The sequence below is a fragment of the Euprymna scolopes genome, chromosome 24, assembly GCF_053919585.1.
Source record: "Euprymna scolopes isolate OS-2025 chromosome 24, ASM5391958v1, whole genome shotgun sequence".
In the NCBI taxonomy this organism is placed as follows: Eukaryota; Metazoa; Mollusca; class Cephalopoda; order Sepiida; family Sepiolidae; genus Euprymna; species Euprymna scolopes.
In genome coordinates this window covers 46455248-46471174 of record NC_136505.1, presented here as the reverse complement: position 1 = coordinate 46471174, position 15927 = coordinate 46455248, and the positions used below count along the sequence as shown (strand labels likewise).

At 32.9% G+C, this 15927-nt stretch overlaps 1 protein-coding gene across 1 annotated transcript in view; it reads right to left on the bottom strand.

Annotated features, from left to right (window-relative positions):
• Positions 1–5872: 5872 nt before the first annotated feature.
• LOC145246693 (HEAT repeat-containing protein 3-like) overlaps positions 5873–15927 on the bottom strand; it is a 68667-nt gene continuing 58612 nt past the window's right edge. The window contains exons 13-17 of the mRNA XM_080108416.1: positions 14534–14670; positions 14148–14236; positions 10842–10991; positions 9555–9728; positions 5873–6027 (exon numbers count right to left, since the gene is read on the bottom strand). Of these exons, the coding sequence (XP_079964542.1) occupies positions 5890–6027; positions 9555–9728; positions 10842–10991; positions 14148–14236; positions 14534–14670 (688 nt within the window). The 3' untranslated portion in view covers positions 5873–5889. The remainder of the gene's footprint in view (positions 6028–9554; positions 9729–10841; positions 10992–14147; positions 14237–14533; positions 14671–15927) is intronic.

Below are 15927 nucleotides of genomic sequence, written 5' to 3'. Positions count from 1 at the left end.
CATAATTCTTATTGTTTTTTTTTTTAAGTTGCAAATCAGTTTTACTGCGATTTACCTCAGCTGCAATCGCCCACTGTGACAAACCTTGCTTATGGGAATCTAGAATTCGAACACGTTCAAATTCAGCAAATTTGCTTGCTTTAGGCATGGTGATACAGATTAGCAATCACTGCGTAAAGGTAATTGAACTAAAAAAAAAAATAATAAATAAAATAAATGAATAAAAAATATACTCCTGGTCTTATAATCTGTAATCCTCAACTAGCGAAAAATGAAACTTGTCCAATATTTAATATTATCCTGACATGCGGCTCTAACTATAAGTTTTCACGGTTCTTCTATATTTCCCTCATGTTAAAACAAAAATAAAGACAAATCAGCATGAGGTATATACTTGTGACAAAATGAAAATATCATGTTTCAAAAATCATGTAAATTGATCAAGTAATTTTGATTATAAAAAAGAACAAAAAATTATAATGGAAGACAATCTGCATTGCCCAACATTTTTTTTTTTTTTTTTTAAGTAAAAAGCAAATAAAGATAACTTAACAATAATTTAAACTTGCAAGATTTGTTGTAGTGCCTACAAATTCCCATTAATCACTAACATTTTTTTTATAAAAATAGAACTACTTCATAAATTGATGCGATTTTTTAAAAATATATTTTTACTTTATCACATCATAAAAAGCTTTTCTTTATTTTTTTTTAATATAGGGTGATTTCTGGACAAGAACCGTTTTGGTTTCTAATAGAATTTTCCATTCACTAACACAAAAAATGACGTTCGTAATTTTTTTTTTTTTTTTTTACATGGCGGTCACCACTTATCAAGGCCCGGAGGCCACTCAGGGATAAGGGTTACTGCATGTACAGTAATCAATGAGATAGTGTAGTAATCATTGGCATTGGAGATTTGATAGTGTCTTAAGAGGGCGTTTTTTTTTTTTTGCACATACAATGATAAACTTTGTTATGATAAAAACTTTTGACATGCTATGCATGCAGCTATACTACAGGATTGAGATTAAAGACATTTTCCTGTTTTGTTTTTGTAAGATATGTTTCTGATTTTTCTTGTTTTTAAATTTTTTTTCACCTCAAACAAGACAGTGCCACTAAGGGGTAAGGGGCTACTATTTGGGATCAGATCTACAAGGATACTATGTAGGGATTTGGGCATCATAGCGTAAATATATTTACAGAAGAAAACAGAAAAACAGTTTAAAGTAAACTCCCAAAATATTAGATGTGAAAAAAATAAAGAAGAAAAAAAAAACAAAAAAAAAAAAAAAAAACATTAACAACATTTGATAAAGTAATCATTTTTACATTTAAGCATCTGAATTTTTAATAAAGAGTAACATTTTTTTTTTTGCTTTATTTACCTCTAAACAACCTCTATCACTACCGAGATGTAAGGTGATATCCTATGTGGGGAGTTGTGCAGCAAGATGTTTGTTCACATTACATTTAAATTGCTGCATGTTAGCACAGCCAGACAAATAAGGAGCAAGGAAGAAATTCCAAAGACAAGCAGTATGAAAAAAAGAAAAGCTATACAATAGAAAGTTTTCCCAGATTCGAGGAGCTCTACACTGAAAGGGTGGGATTTTGGTGTAGTTGAATTGGTAGAGATATTTACATTGAGATGATACAAGTGTAGTAAGTTCATCGGAGCACATTCCGTGTAAGTATTTGCAAAACCACAGAGATGCAAGATTATGGTGACGGGACCGAAACTGAAGCTTGGTAGACAGTATGGGGAGCTATTAGGTTATATACTCTTTTTGCGTCCTGTCCCAGAGAAAGAGACTAGTGATTGGTGCATCGTCCCAGATGCGACAACAATAAACATACATTGGGAGGGGGGAGATGATGGCCTCCTAATATAAGATACTCTCAGATGCGAGAAATTGCTGACCACAGTAGAGGGAGTTCACTTTCTTTGCAGCTGACTTTGTAGTATCTTCGTATTTATTCCAATTCATATTACATGTGAATGTTAGGTCGAAAAATTGAAAAACGAACAGATAGTGTATGTGTTTATGTATGCAATAATTAAAAAAAAAAAAAAAAAAACTAACTATCAAATTGAGTGGGGGATGAAATTTTCAAAGATCTAATGCGACTGATATCTTACTAATCCAATTAATAAGTAGCATGTCACAAAAGAGAGTGAATACAAACAATGCTCACGTCCACCCACCCACCTCACCGCCCTCTGTGATAACAATCAACCCTGCCAGTCAAAGTGCTCTGTGGTGAAAAAGGAACAGTAACTCTCCTCACAAGTATTTGCAGGGTTTCCGAAATTTTGGAGAGGGTTTTATTTTAGTGTTTTGATCTGGGAGTGACATTTTATATATCTTTAAAATGGAAGTTTACAGCAATAGGAAAAACATAGAATGTTTATGAATATTTTTAGATTTATTGTAAAAACAAGAATTCATCAGTTGAGAGATTGAATAAGCCTGAATCAATTAAGAGTCGTAGTTTCAGGGGTGAGGAAAAATTATCAAAACTGTTCATTTTTATAAATTATAATTCGTTAAAAATTGTTTATAAAAGTAATCGTTCTTTGATTTCAGATTAGTAAGATAGTTCAGTGAGAAAAAATAAAATTTTTACATATTGACAGACAACAAGGAGTCAGGGAGTTGTGTGTGTGTTCGTTGATGTTTGTGTGTGTGAGTGGAGAGATGTTGAAGAGGGAAGCATCCATAGAGGGGTGCCCAGTGACACCTATCCATAGACTCGGGTCACCTGGATTCCACTAGTTTATTGAAGAAAATCTGGCTTATCAATTGATTTAGGTGGCTCCCAGAAAAGATCATCTATAATATAAATCTCACCTCTGTTTAAATGTATATATGTATGTATGTCTGCCTAAAACTTTCGATAGATTTTCACAAGATCAGTATCATTTTGAAGCTCAATGTCTTGGAATTAATGTTTTTGCCCAATTTTTCGATATTTCGTCCTTCACCCTCAAATGGGCAGTTTTCTACAAGGGGGCAATCTTTTGCAAGCCATCCTATCGGTTGGATTGACTTTGCTTAATTTTAATGTTCCGAACTTCCGGTTGCATCATGGAGTAGGGGAAAGATGTCAGATTTTCTCTCACTTTCTTTTCCGCCTTCGCGTCACGGGTTCGAGCCTGCCTGCCTACTACCACTTTTTTTTTTGTCCAACACACACACACACACACACACACACACACACACACACACACACACACACACATCCAAACACCTAGACTAGTTTAAAATAAATTCAAAAAGTTTTGACTGGTCCAAAGTATAATTATTTATTTTTATTCGGGATAACAATGTGCACCCAAACAAGTTTACGCATTTGGATTTTGACATTGATGTGTAAACATAGGCTGCTGCAGACATGTGAAGTCAGTGGAGTCTTGTTATGCAATGGATTTACTTTGTTGACCAATAAATATTGGAGCTTGATATAAGCAGGAGTATTCTGCCAATTAAATTATCGCTTATTGTCAAGATTGTCTGATTTTGATTTCTGCTCTGCAGACATGACAACAATGAGAAAAATAAATTTGGTTTGTTCAGATTAATGATCTCTTTCACTCTGAAAGCCATTCCTCCATGTGAAACTGTTTCAAGTGTTTAGAGGAAAAGAGAAAGAAAATAGAAAGTTCAATAATCAATTAGATTCATCTGAAATGACTTAAAAAAAACAAAAAAAAACCTTGGTTTTCTTGTTTGACTGATCCTGTCTAATTAACCACCCAAAATGGCAGCAGAATCTGGAAGACAAAAATAGCAGACAATCTTGACTATAGCACTATCTGTTCGTTTAATTAGCTGCAGCATACACTCCATCCAAAAATCTCTTATCAGACTCCTTTGTTGGTTTGGCCACACCCTTGAATAAGATGTAAAATCATTGATCCAGTACCACCACCAGGCTGGAAGAAATGTCACATTGGTTAACTCAAAACCTGGTTTAGGACAGTGAAGCAAGACGCTGAACTGATTCTGGACCCTCACCTTTACAAAGTCTGTCATTGGAACTGAATCGCTTGCACTCATAATGGAAGCAGCCTTCAATTGCCGTGCCTCATCAGCCAGTGTTCGATACGTGGTGAACTTGTTAGAAAGAGCCAGCTTAACAGACTCCATGTGAATGCCACAACCATGACCATAAGGTTTTACTTTATGACTCATCTACGAATCAGTTCAAGTTAGTTTCCATTATAAGTTTGATCCCCACTGCGATAAACGGTGTATAAATGGTGTATATTGAGAAGTTGTAGCCCCCGATTTGTTTATCCATTCAAGTTTAGGTCAATTAAAGGCTGCCAGATTTTTACTTTTCTAGGTCCTATTCACTGCCGCTGCATGTAAGTCAGGGTACAAATAGTCTTACTTCATGCATACATCCTTCATCAAAAATGAAAATATACTTTGCTAATATTGGTATTAAAAGATATTTGAATCAGTGAAATTTAAAAAGAAACAGAAGACGTCTCAAACTTGAAAGTTTAAACAAACGTATCCATTGGTATAGAAAGGAAAAAAGAAAATGTCTTATTGATACAGAGCTGAGTTTCTTTTCTAAGTCATTTCAGATGGAAAGGGATAGGATTATTGGACTTGCTATTTTCTATCTCTCTCCCTCTAAACACGTGAAATAGTTTCACATGCCATTTTTGTTTTCTTTTATTCGTAGACTATTGTGTGACATAAGAGAGGATATATATATTAGTGTTGGGACGATTAATTGGAATCGGAACTTTTCAGGGATTTGGAATCAGAATCTGAAAAATTTGTGCCTATATTCTGATGCCCAAAACGATTCTTTTTATCTTTTTTCATTTGATGTTTTTTTTTTTAAATCAAATCTTACACTGCTTGTAGTAATAATAAAAAAATAAATATTTATTGATTTTAAACAACTAGTAAAACTAAGATCTATAGATCATGTCTCACAAGTGTATTTTTATGTTTGAGAAAATATCTGCACATTTAACATGTATTTTTTCTAGTCAGTGGGTGAAAAAAAAAAATAACTATAGTTAACTTTCATGAGATTTATAAAAGAATCGGAATTGGTAATTGTATCGGAATAAGAAAAAAATATTGAAATTGTCCCAACACTAATCTATATATATAAAAGCGAAAATGTATGTATGTATGTACGCTTTTCCTCGATGTCCACAAAAGGCTCCTTTCAGAAAAGCGCTAGATCGCTTCACAACTTCTTAAAACTTTTTATATCATCCATAAATTGTAATATCTCACACTTAACCATGGAGCTCGCCTGTCTATTTAATTTTATTGACTTTCAAACGTTAATTATTTCACATTTCCCCCGCATCGGCACGCGTTACATTCGGTTTTCGGTATAAAAAAAAGCGAAACTCGACTCTAATCACAGGCCCAGAGCCAGTGAATGTTTGGTCAATGTTGACTTCATCATATCAGACGAGGGAGCGGGTTAAAAACAAACAAACCGATTTATTGACCTCATTAAAAACTGCCCCGCACAAAATCCTAACTGCTGAATACCTATCGCCGTCACGTCAACCAAAAACGCGCACCTGTTTTTTTTTTTTCACACTTTACTATTTTCCAACTGCGCGTCGTAAAGACTTCGTTTTTTTTTCACAGGCACCTGTTTTTTTTCACACCCACCTACAAATACCCGGGCAACGCTGGGTATCCCTCGCTAGTCCATATATAAAAAATAAACCAATTTATATATATATATATATATATATATATATATATATAAATTGAATTTGGTTTAGAGTAGAGGATCATCCCTAAGAATGCAGGAAAACTATTGAAAACAACAATTTAAGAGCTTTCTACTGAATAACATTAAACAAAAATTGAATTAATAAAGGTTTTATTTGTCGCAACTCATAGCTGTGTGTTGCTGTGTGGCTACATTTGATTTGTACTGAATAAACCGAACCAAATTAAGTTTAGCTGTGCTGATTACTGGATCTTTGAATTTACGCCTCACTTCTCGTGAAGATGATGCCTGAAAATAAAAAAAAAATAAAAAATTGAAAGAATTTATAAAGAAAAACTGGTTCACTAGATTACAATATTATTTATTACTAGAAAAACCTCCATTGAAATTTAATGGCGTTTTCTACATCAACCTGCATAATTTACTGCTAATGGTATTAATAAAAACATTAACGTTTCGTTTTCTATAAGAAAAAGCTTGTGTCTTTCATAAGTGTGTCCCTTTTCTTCCAGGGATTCTCATAAATGGCTCTGCTCTTATGGAGAAATCAACTCTCAAACTTTTTGGTCGTTCTTTCTCATCAAATCTTTCTTGGAGTTCATATATTAGATCCATTGCTCTTTCTGCTTCTTGTAAAGTCGGTTCCGGCTATCATTCAACACTTTCACACACTTGCAGCTCAGACCATTTATGGAGTACTGTTTTCATATTTGGGTAAATGAATTTCCATTCAAAATGAAGATTCTAGAAAAGTTTCAGAAACATATCTGTAATTTAATTGGCCCTACTCTTTTTTTCTGTAACCCCTCTCATAGATGTAATGTTGCTAGTCTCAGTCTTTTTAAAATAAATACTATTACGGCATGTGTTCTTCAGAATTATCTGATCTATTCCCTGCTTCCATTTTTCCAACTCGTTTGATTTATTGGTCTATGGTCTAGTGGTTTCTATTAATTTGCTGTTGTGATCCCTCATTCATATAGCTTTCTATTCTAGTAGCTTCTTTGCAAGAACTGCAAGCATATGGAAGTCATCATGCTGACTGTTTGCCTCCTACCTACAGTGTTGATCTTTTCAAGGCTAAAATCAATAGGCATCCTTTCTCTTTTCGATAACCATCTTTTCTTCTTGATAGCTCTTTAAATCAAGTGGCTTCACACACTTTGTGTGGAGCTATTTCCATATAAAAAAAAAAAAGAAAAAAAGTCATTCTTAGGTAAATATTCTTTAAAAAATTTTAAACAATAAATGTTCTGTCTATACTTCCTGAAACAATGCCATCTAAATATGCATCACGTTAATAAAACGTTTTTAAATGCATTTAAAATTACACTGTTTTACTCAAATAGATGACAGAATTCGATTTTGGAACAATTCATTTTATAATAAGTAAAACCAGTTATTTTATTTTTTTAAACTTTACAACCATCATTGCCAATATAAGAGGACTTCATTTTTTAATGCAAAAGAATGAAGTAGTTTAACGATAGAGAAAAAAAAATAAGAAAAAAGAAGTTGCAATTTTAAACAAACAGACGAAAAATAAAATTTTTTAGTTTTTGAACAAAAACCCATATTTATGAGTGACGAAACGGATTTAATTATTTGGAATATTTAGATTACTGTTCTCATCTTGAGTGTTATTTGCACACTGTTTCTGTCAGTGTAACTTTTGATTTTATTCTGACATATCTTGCCGAAGTCAAAAATGTTTGTTTAACTCTGGAATCTTTCTGTCAAATCATTAACCAAGACAATGCATTCATGTATTTATTTGGAAATACTAATGATCCATCTTATAATTTATATTATAGTTGTCCTGATTTTGACATTGACGTATAGACATAGGCTGCTACAGACATCTGAAGTTAGCAAAGTCCTTTGTAAAACAAGCAGGTCTCTGGTAGAGATTTGGTGGTTTTTAAGATACAATCGACAGATAGATTTTTTTTTTTAAATATGTCGTTTTAAGCTAAAAAAAAAATATTACATACTTAATTGTAAAATAGTATTATATCTAAAAATAACAAAAATTCATCCGGTAGAAAGTTATGTATAGTTCATTGTAATACAATAAAAAAATTTTGAAAAAAAAAAATCATTGAGTAGAAAGTTATTTATAGTTAAAATAGTTTTTATGGAAAATTGTGTAAAATCTCATTTTTCTTAGATGTTATAAAGTAGATGGTAGGAGGCTGAATTCAAGGGGACATAACATCAAATAGAATATCTTAAGATTACTTGTGTTATGGTTGTAATATTTTTTGTTTATAACAATAGACTTTTTTTTTCTTTTTTTTACTAAAAACACAGTAGCAGTTCTACGTGAATTTTCATAATTTTTGGATATATTACTATTTTCAGCATGACAATTAAGTATTACATGACAATTAAGTACGTAACATTGTTTTTGTTTAAAACAATATATTTTTAAAAAATCGATTTGTCGACTATCTTAACAAGCACAGGGACTTCAAGCTCATCAAATCTTGTTGATGAGGAGGAAATAATGGTGACGAATGCTATTCAAACTGAACTGATCAGAGGAAAAGAACGGGTTACAGATTGTCACCAAAGATGAAAGCCTCATCTGAAATTATAACAGACTTGTTATATTAATAAGTTTAGTTTTTTTATTTTAATAGAACAATAGTCTTCATAAGACACCAGCAATATTGAAATTTCATTTATCTCACTTGATAAGAGTTGTTTCCCTTGTTTTATGTATGCACCAATATAGAATTGTGTCCCTTGCTGGGTGTTTATGTTTCCACTAAAACAAAGATGCCTTCTTGACAAGCACTTGCTGTATGTGCCATTTTATTACGATACTAACAAGCTAACATGTAATAATTATCTGAACAATTTTGCTATGTTTTTTTTTTCTCTTAATTGAGGATCCAGGAAATAATCTAATAATGAGAACAGTATATAAAAATTTTCTTTTCAATATACGAGGAAAAAAACCCATTTTTTTTTCAAATATTGGAGATGAGGATTGATAATCTGTTCTCATCTTGGATGTTATTCTTACAACTTTCAGCCGATGTAACTCCGTCAGTAAGGTGCAATTCATCTAACTCTGAAATCTGTACAGAATTTTAAACAGCACTCAAGAGTTAATCCATGGAGGTAGCTTATTCTCAGTCCGTCAACCATGACTGCATAGAAATCCCGATTGTAAGGACCCCTAGCATAATTGTTGAAAGAAAAACGAGAAGACTTGGAAACAGTGAAACAAAATATATATAAACAGAAAATACAGAAATGTATTGGTTGAGTGGGACAAAGTAAGGTTACGACCGACTCCCTCAGAGTCTCGAGTCCAGACTGCTTGATAACAGAAATTGGTTACCGGAAGGGAGGTCAAGAATAATCCATTGTCAAAATCTGTAGGGGTGCCACTCCAAAAATAATGGAGACAATTACAGAGTAACAATTAGTCTTCTGGAAATTGAAGGTCCATTCCTCAGTGTGGGAGATTCTAAGAATGGAATAACGAATTAATTCAGACTTTTTCCATATCATGGCTGATGGAATAAGAGCTACTTACATCAAATTTAATGGCAAAACTACAAGCAATAGTCTTGGAATGCAATTTTGAAAACAGTCTGAAGGAACAAGGGAGATAAATTTAAATAATTAAAAATTACTTTAGTAATACTTAGGTCAACCACCATGAAATACCAGCATAGTCACAGAAGGATTAAAAAAAAAGAAAAGAAAAAAAAAGAAAACACACGCACACACGTGTGCACACAAATCATTGAGTGATACAGGAATAACCAACATACAAACATGATGAAAATACTTACTTGAGGTTTGAGTGCCAAAACTATTTCCCGGAGTTGATTCAGAAGGTCAATCTCATGTATGACACAATTGACATCATCCTCGGCAAAAATGTCAAAAATAGCATCCAGTGCTTCAGCAACAACATGGAGATCTTTGTCTTGAGATGCCATGCCAACCAGTGCCAGACCAATAGGCTAGAGAAGAAGAAAAAAAACCCACAAAAGTCAAAAACGCGAATCGAAGTGATTGGAGGTTTGAGGCAAAGAAGAGGCAATAAGATTAAAAGTTTATAGATTAATGTTTTTTTTTCAGACTTTATCTTTAGTTATTTTCGTTTCACCATGTTTCAGCCTACCCATCATCTGGCCTTCTTCCTTAACCGCGACAAGATAGGAATGCGGAGTCTTGTAATTGTAAACCCAGTAATTACTGTACTCTATCACGTTTTAGACTGCTTCGAAACCTCTATCTACTGACACTGCTCACTTGGAACTGTAGACTCGATGCCCCTGACCACTGTGCCATGGGCCCCAAAGGACAATCAAGGATGGATTTTATGGTCTTATAAATCCAATTTACAAAACAATATACATAAAACTAAGATGAGGATAACTCCACAAAAAAAATGAATATACAAATTATGAAACCTGATCTTAAAGGATACCCAAAAATAAAAAAAGATTAAAAGGATAAAAAAAAAAAATTGGGTGGGGAAAGGAAGGAGCTGGCAATATGAACCCATAGATCCATTCCATTTTCTCTTCCATTTCTAATCTTCTATTATATGTCATTCAATTGAATATCCATCCATCACATTAACTTATACCATTGTTTGTTTTACTGCATATCAACCCCTTTTCAAGTTACTTAATGCTGAATCAAGTAATACTGGGAAAAAGGTTTTATGCTTCAAATTCTTCGCATTTTTTTATATTTACGGAGTTTGGTTTGTTTTATGATATATTAACCGCTTTCGGGTTCAGTCATTTTCATCAGTTTTTATGCTTCAAGTTTCTTATATCTATAAATATTTATCGTTTTTTTTTCGTTTTGTTTTTTAGAGAAAAATTGTTTTGGTTTTGCAGATTATGGCTGAGTTTTCCAAACTGAAAAAAAAAAAAAACTATAACATCCATGTTTGGTAAGTTTTAGGCCAAGACGCCAGTATCTTTAGACATTCTCGTTCAGTAGCATCAGAAAACTCGTATCCTTAATAAGTGGTTACTCATTAGTATTTTTTTTTTTTAATTAATCACTTCTAGTCATAATAAGGTGAATGGAGAGTAAGAAAAAAAAGGAAACTCAACCTTTAGGTCTTGATAGGAGTCCTGCGTGGAAAGAAGTGCACTTCCAATGGACGATAGAATGCGAACTGCATTAACACGGATTTCTTGGCGTGGACAATGCCGCATCGTTTCAAACATTGAAAGCGATTCTGTAGACATCAAATCTGAAAACTAAAAAAAATATAAATTCAAGATAAAATTTGGTTAATTCCATTTTGGTACAAATACACTGTAGCAGGTCTCACTTGTCCACCAAGTTCCACTTAAGAATCTCCAACAGTCTTATTTTCGCTCGTTATATTTTTAGTTTTATTTTTGTTTAATAAACACAGTGCAAAATTGTTAAGACGTCTGAAACCTTCCTTTCTTTCTTTGCAATGTCCTTATTCTGACGGAGATGACCCCCTTGAGTTCAGAAATTGTCTAGAGATTATTTTGATAGACATTATCTTTCAGATAACCTTACAGATAAAAGTCTGGCAGAGGGAGTTGAAGTCCAGTATGCATCAAATCCATTCAGAATTGCATTATTAGATGACAATAAATCAGACGATTAGCATAGCACTGATAACAAGTATGATATTTTGTTATACCAGTGCTTTTTAACCTTTTTGCTAGAGCAGAACCCCATAAAAGCATTCCACTGGCTCATGGTACCCCTATGCAATAATTGAGTTATCTTCTGCAAAAATCAGCATTTAAATAATAAAATGAAATTAAAATAATCTTATGATGTTTAGTGTGATTTTGGCATTGACTGTATATTAATATATAAAAACAAACCTAACAGTGGCAAGACAAATTTTTCAAATCTAGCGAGTTTAATTATGTAAAATTTAGTATATTTTACCAATAAATGTTTTTAAATATGCATATAGTAATAAAATAGATTTTCAAAATTGAATTTATTCCATGAACAAAGCTTCTTTCTTAGAACTGCACGCCTGTGGAACTCTGTTCCGTCTGCCTGCTTCCCACCGGACTACAACTTGGATGTCTTCAAGTCCAATGTTAACAAATTCCTAATGAACCGCCCCCTTAAGTAAACACTTCATCAAATCTTCACACTAACGTAATGTACTTGCAATAACCCTTATCCCTGAGTGGCTTCCGGGCCTTGATAAGTGGTGATCACTGTGTAAAAAAAAAAAAAAAAAAAAAATTTAACATTCTGTTTATTTGTTCTAATTTAGAAATTGTGGAACTGCCTGAACTGTAGTGGCAGTACTCTGGTTGAAAAGCGTCGAGTTATACTAAATATGGTTGGATTGCAGAAAAGATTGTGAATTTTATTAACGATTCCATGCATGGCAGGTTTTGGATAAGTCATCATATACATAAAATTTAACAATTAAAACAAAACTACTATGTGAGCAGCAGTTGTGTGTGTGTGTCCAGTTATAAGTCAGAAATACAAAACATCCACAAAGATGGTATATTATTTTTCAGCATCATCTTGGACAGAATATAAATACATTTTTGTTTTTGTAATGTTCATTCTTTTTGGGCGTAACTAGGAACAAAATTAACCGGAGATGGGGAAGGTTAACACTGTGTATTTTTTTTTTTTTTATCAATCTTTGGTGCTAACTAAAATACACTTTCATATCCTTTGGGCCAGGATCAAAGCATAGCACCTGTTCTGTTCTGGATTAAAGGAAGAAAACCTTGATAAGAGTGGATAAAGCAGAAAAGATACAAAAAATTTATTTTTGTTAATGTTTAACCTTCCGAGTATTTACTCATTCTTAGCCGGTCCTCTCTCCTGCGGGAATCAACAGTTTTTACTTTTAGAAATGCGGAATTTGATTATTCATAATATATTTGTGATTTTGTTTGATTTTTTGAATTTGATACGCCTTTCGCTTTCTTTTAAGTTCTTTAAGATATTATTTGGGTCATTCTTTTGAAGAATGTTTTTTTTAATTGTTTCTTAGGTAACAAGATAACTAACATTTCTATGTTATTATTTTGTTAATACTCGATTCTATTTTAATTAAATACATTTGTACAAATAAGTTTCTTTAAGAAACAATAATTGAGAAAAGGCTATATTATCAGAGAGGTGTCCAGCTTTGCCCGGGTGTAAAATACGCTTAAATATGATATTTGTCCAGATTTCATGTAGTCATGATTTCAAAAGTTGAAAAAAAAAAATTAAAAAAAAAAAAAAAAAAAAAAAAATTAAATAAAAAAAAAAAATTAAATAAAAAAAAAAATTAAATAAAAAAAAAAAATTAAATAAAAAAAAAAAATTAAATAAAAAAAAAAATAAAAAAAAAATATTTGGGTGCCATCAGTTAGAATCAAAACCGAAACTGTAGCATTCAAAGCTGTTGACATTACCAGTGTACCGTGACACGCATATAAACTGATTAAAAATTAAAAATAAATTAAGATGAATGTACAAAATGCATAACGATTTTTTCAATTTTGACCCCGGAAAAGACTCAAAGAACAGTTTGTAAAAATTCCAATCCTTTGAGGCCCTTAGTGCTGTTCTACAACTTTTAGTTTTGGAGTAGATAGAGTTTGAAAATATGGAGACAGATATATAGCCTTTTATATATTACTAGCGAGGGGTACCCAGCGTTGCCCGGGTGTTTTTTGGGGTATGTGAAAAAAAACCCGAAAATGTGAAAAAAAAAAAAAAAAAAAAAAAAAAAACAGGTGCCCGTGAAAAAAAAACGAAGCCTTCACGACGCGCAGTTGGAAAATAGTAAAGTGTTAAAAAAAAACAGGTGCGCGTTTTTGATTGACGTGACGGCGATAGGTATTCAGCAGTTAGCATTTTGTGCAGGACAGTTTTTAATGAGGTCAATAAATCGGTTAGTTTGTTTTTAAAAACCCGCTCCCTGTTTATTAGGAGGAGCGAAATGAAAGCTACAGTCTGATATGACGAAGTCGTTCGGCTTGTGATTAGAGTCGAGTTTCGCTTTTTTTTATACTGAAAACCGAATGTAACGCGTGCCGATGCGGGAAATGTCGAATAATTAACGTTTGAAAGTCAATAAAATTAAATAGACAGGCGAGCTCCATGGGTAACTCTGAGATATTACAATTTATAGATGATATAAAAAGTTTTAAGTTGTGAACCGAGCAAGCGCTTCTCTGAAAGAAACCTTTTGTGGACATCGAGGAAAAGCGTATATACATACATACATTTTCGCTTACACATAGATTAGATAATGTTTTATACAGAGAAAAATGGTAAAAAGAAAAAAAAAAAAAATTTAACTATTCTGTTATCCATATGCCCAAACAACGTCAGAGAGCCATGCTATGCAATGCCTACCTATGTTTCAGTGTTACAAAGTAATCACTCACCTTTGTTGTTTTGCTTTCTGCAATTTTCTGAACAACAGCCCGTAGAGCATTACTGGCAGCTTCAACATATTCAAGGTCAACATCACCACCTGAAAAAGGTCAGTATACAAAATTAGCTTTTTTTTTTTTTTTGATAACTAAGTTTTCAAATTAAATTACCCCACTTTACTTAGAATGAGGCCTACAATCATTTACTCTTCACATACCCCCCCCCCATAATTGTTCAGATTTAATTTTATTCACTTTTTTAAGACTTACATTAAACATCTTATCGTATCATTCTTACATAATTTGTATATATGCAAAATATCCGGCATCTTTAATATCTGAACAGTTAAGTGTAATCAGAAAAAAATAAAAATAAAAAAAATAAAAAACATACATACCAGTATGCAAGTATCCCAGTTTCACAAGACCTTGCCAGATATCATAAAGCCTTTGAGAACCTCCAATGGCTTCCACATCCAGGGCTGATATTATGTTTGCCAAAGTAAAAAGCGAATGAACTCGTAACTGATGGACACTAAAGAATGAAGAAAAGAGAAAAATTTACAATTCATGTTTCCTGTTTGTGCAGTGTTTTTTTCTTTTTTCCATATTTAAAAATGTAGGTGCTTCTTCATTATTAGAGCGAAATCCAAAATACTGAACTTTAAGTAAAACTAATGACAGCTACTTAATTGCCATGTCGCAATAATGAACATATCCAAAAATTACAAAAAGACAGTAAGGTAGAAAATTAATTACTAGTGAAAATAGTTTTCGAAAACAATTAGCAAAAATTGAATTTTGCTAATAAAATAAACAGGAGAGCTCGAATCGTAAAAAGGGAGGTAATTATTTTGAGAAAACTGAAAATCTTAAGCAAAATTATCAAAACTCAATTTTCACTAATTGTCTTCAAAAATTGTTTATATTAATACTTTTATACCTTATTGTTTTTCATATTTTTTGGATATGTTCCTTACTGCAACATGACAATTAAGTACAGTGGTTTTACTTGAAATTAAGTTTTTCGATTTTCGAATTTTGTTCGAATAACGATTGGTTGGTTGGTTGTTTTTGTTTTACGGCATATCAACCCTTTTCGGGTTATTTAATGCCGAATCCAAAGATTTTGAAGAAAAATTTTTTTAATAGAATATATTTGTTGTTTTCACGTCGGTTTCTATTCAACACATAGTTGGGACCCTAACAGGTACTTCCACTCCGGGTCAGAGTGGACCTGGGAGCAATGGTAATTAAAGGGTGGCTCCACACTCCCCAAAGCCCACAAGCTGGGGCCTCACCACTGGATATAGTTTAAGGTCGTATCCAGAACCCCCATTGAGGGACTTTTACCCTCTGCAGGGGGGCAGTCGGCATATTCTAATGCCCCACCGACAGAGCCAACTCGAATAATGAAGATGCAGCAAAATTTATTTACTAGTACAAGGAATCCAGACTTTGGTGGAGGGATTGGGTTAATATAACATTACATGCAACAGTATAGCAAGCCACTGGCTATGTTCAACTTAATCTCCGCTTGGTCGAAATTAAGTAGAGGAACTTCCCCTTTTTGTGATTTCCAAGAGTACTGACTATTACTTTGGTCTTGGTAACATTCACTCTCAGACATTTACTTTCCATAGAATTCCTCCATTTAACTTATTAATAATGACAGAAGATCCCTGAACCTACTCTATTGACGCCTCTAACAATCACACTAGAACCTGCTCCATCCTGTGCTCCTAGGTGGCAACTCACACAGGAGAGTAGCCTGTACCCCTACAAAATGACA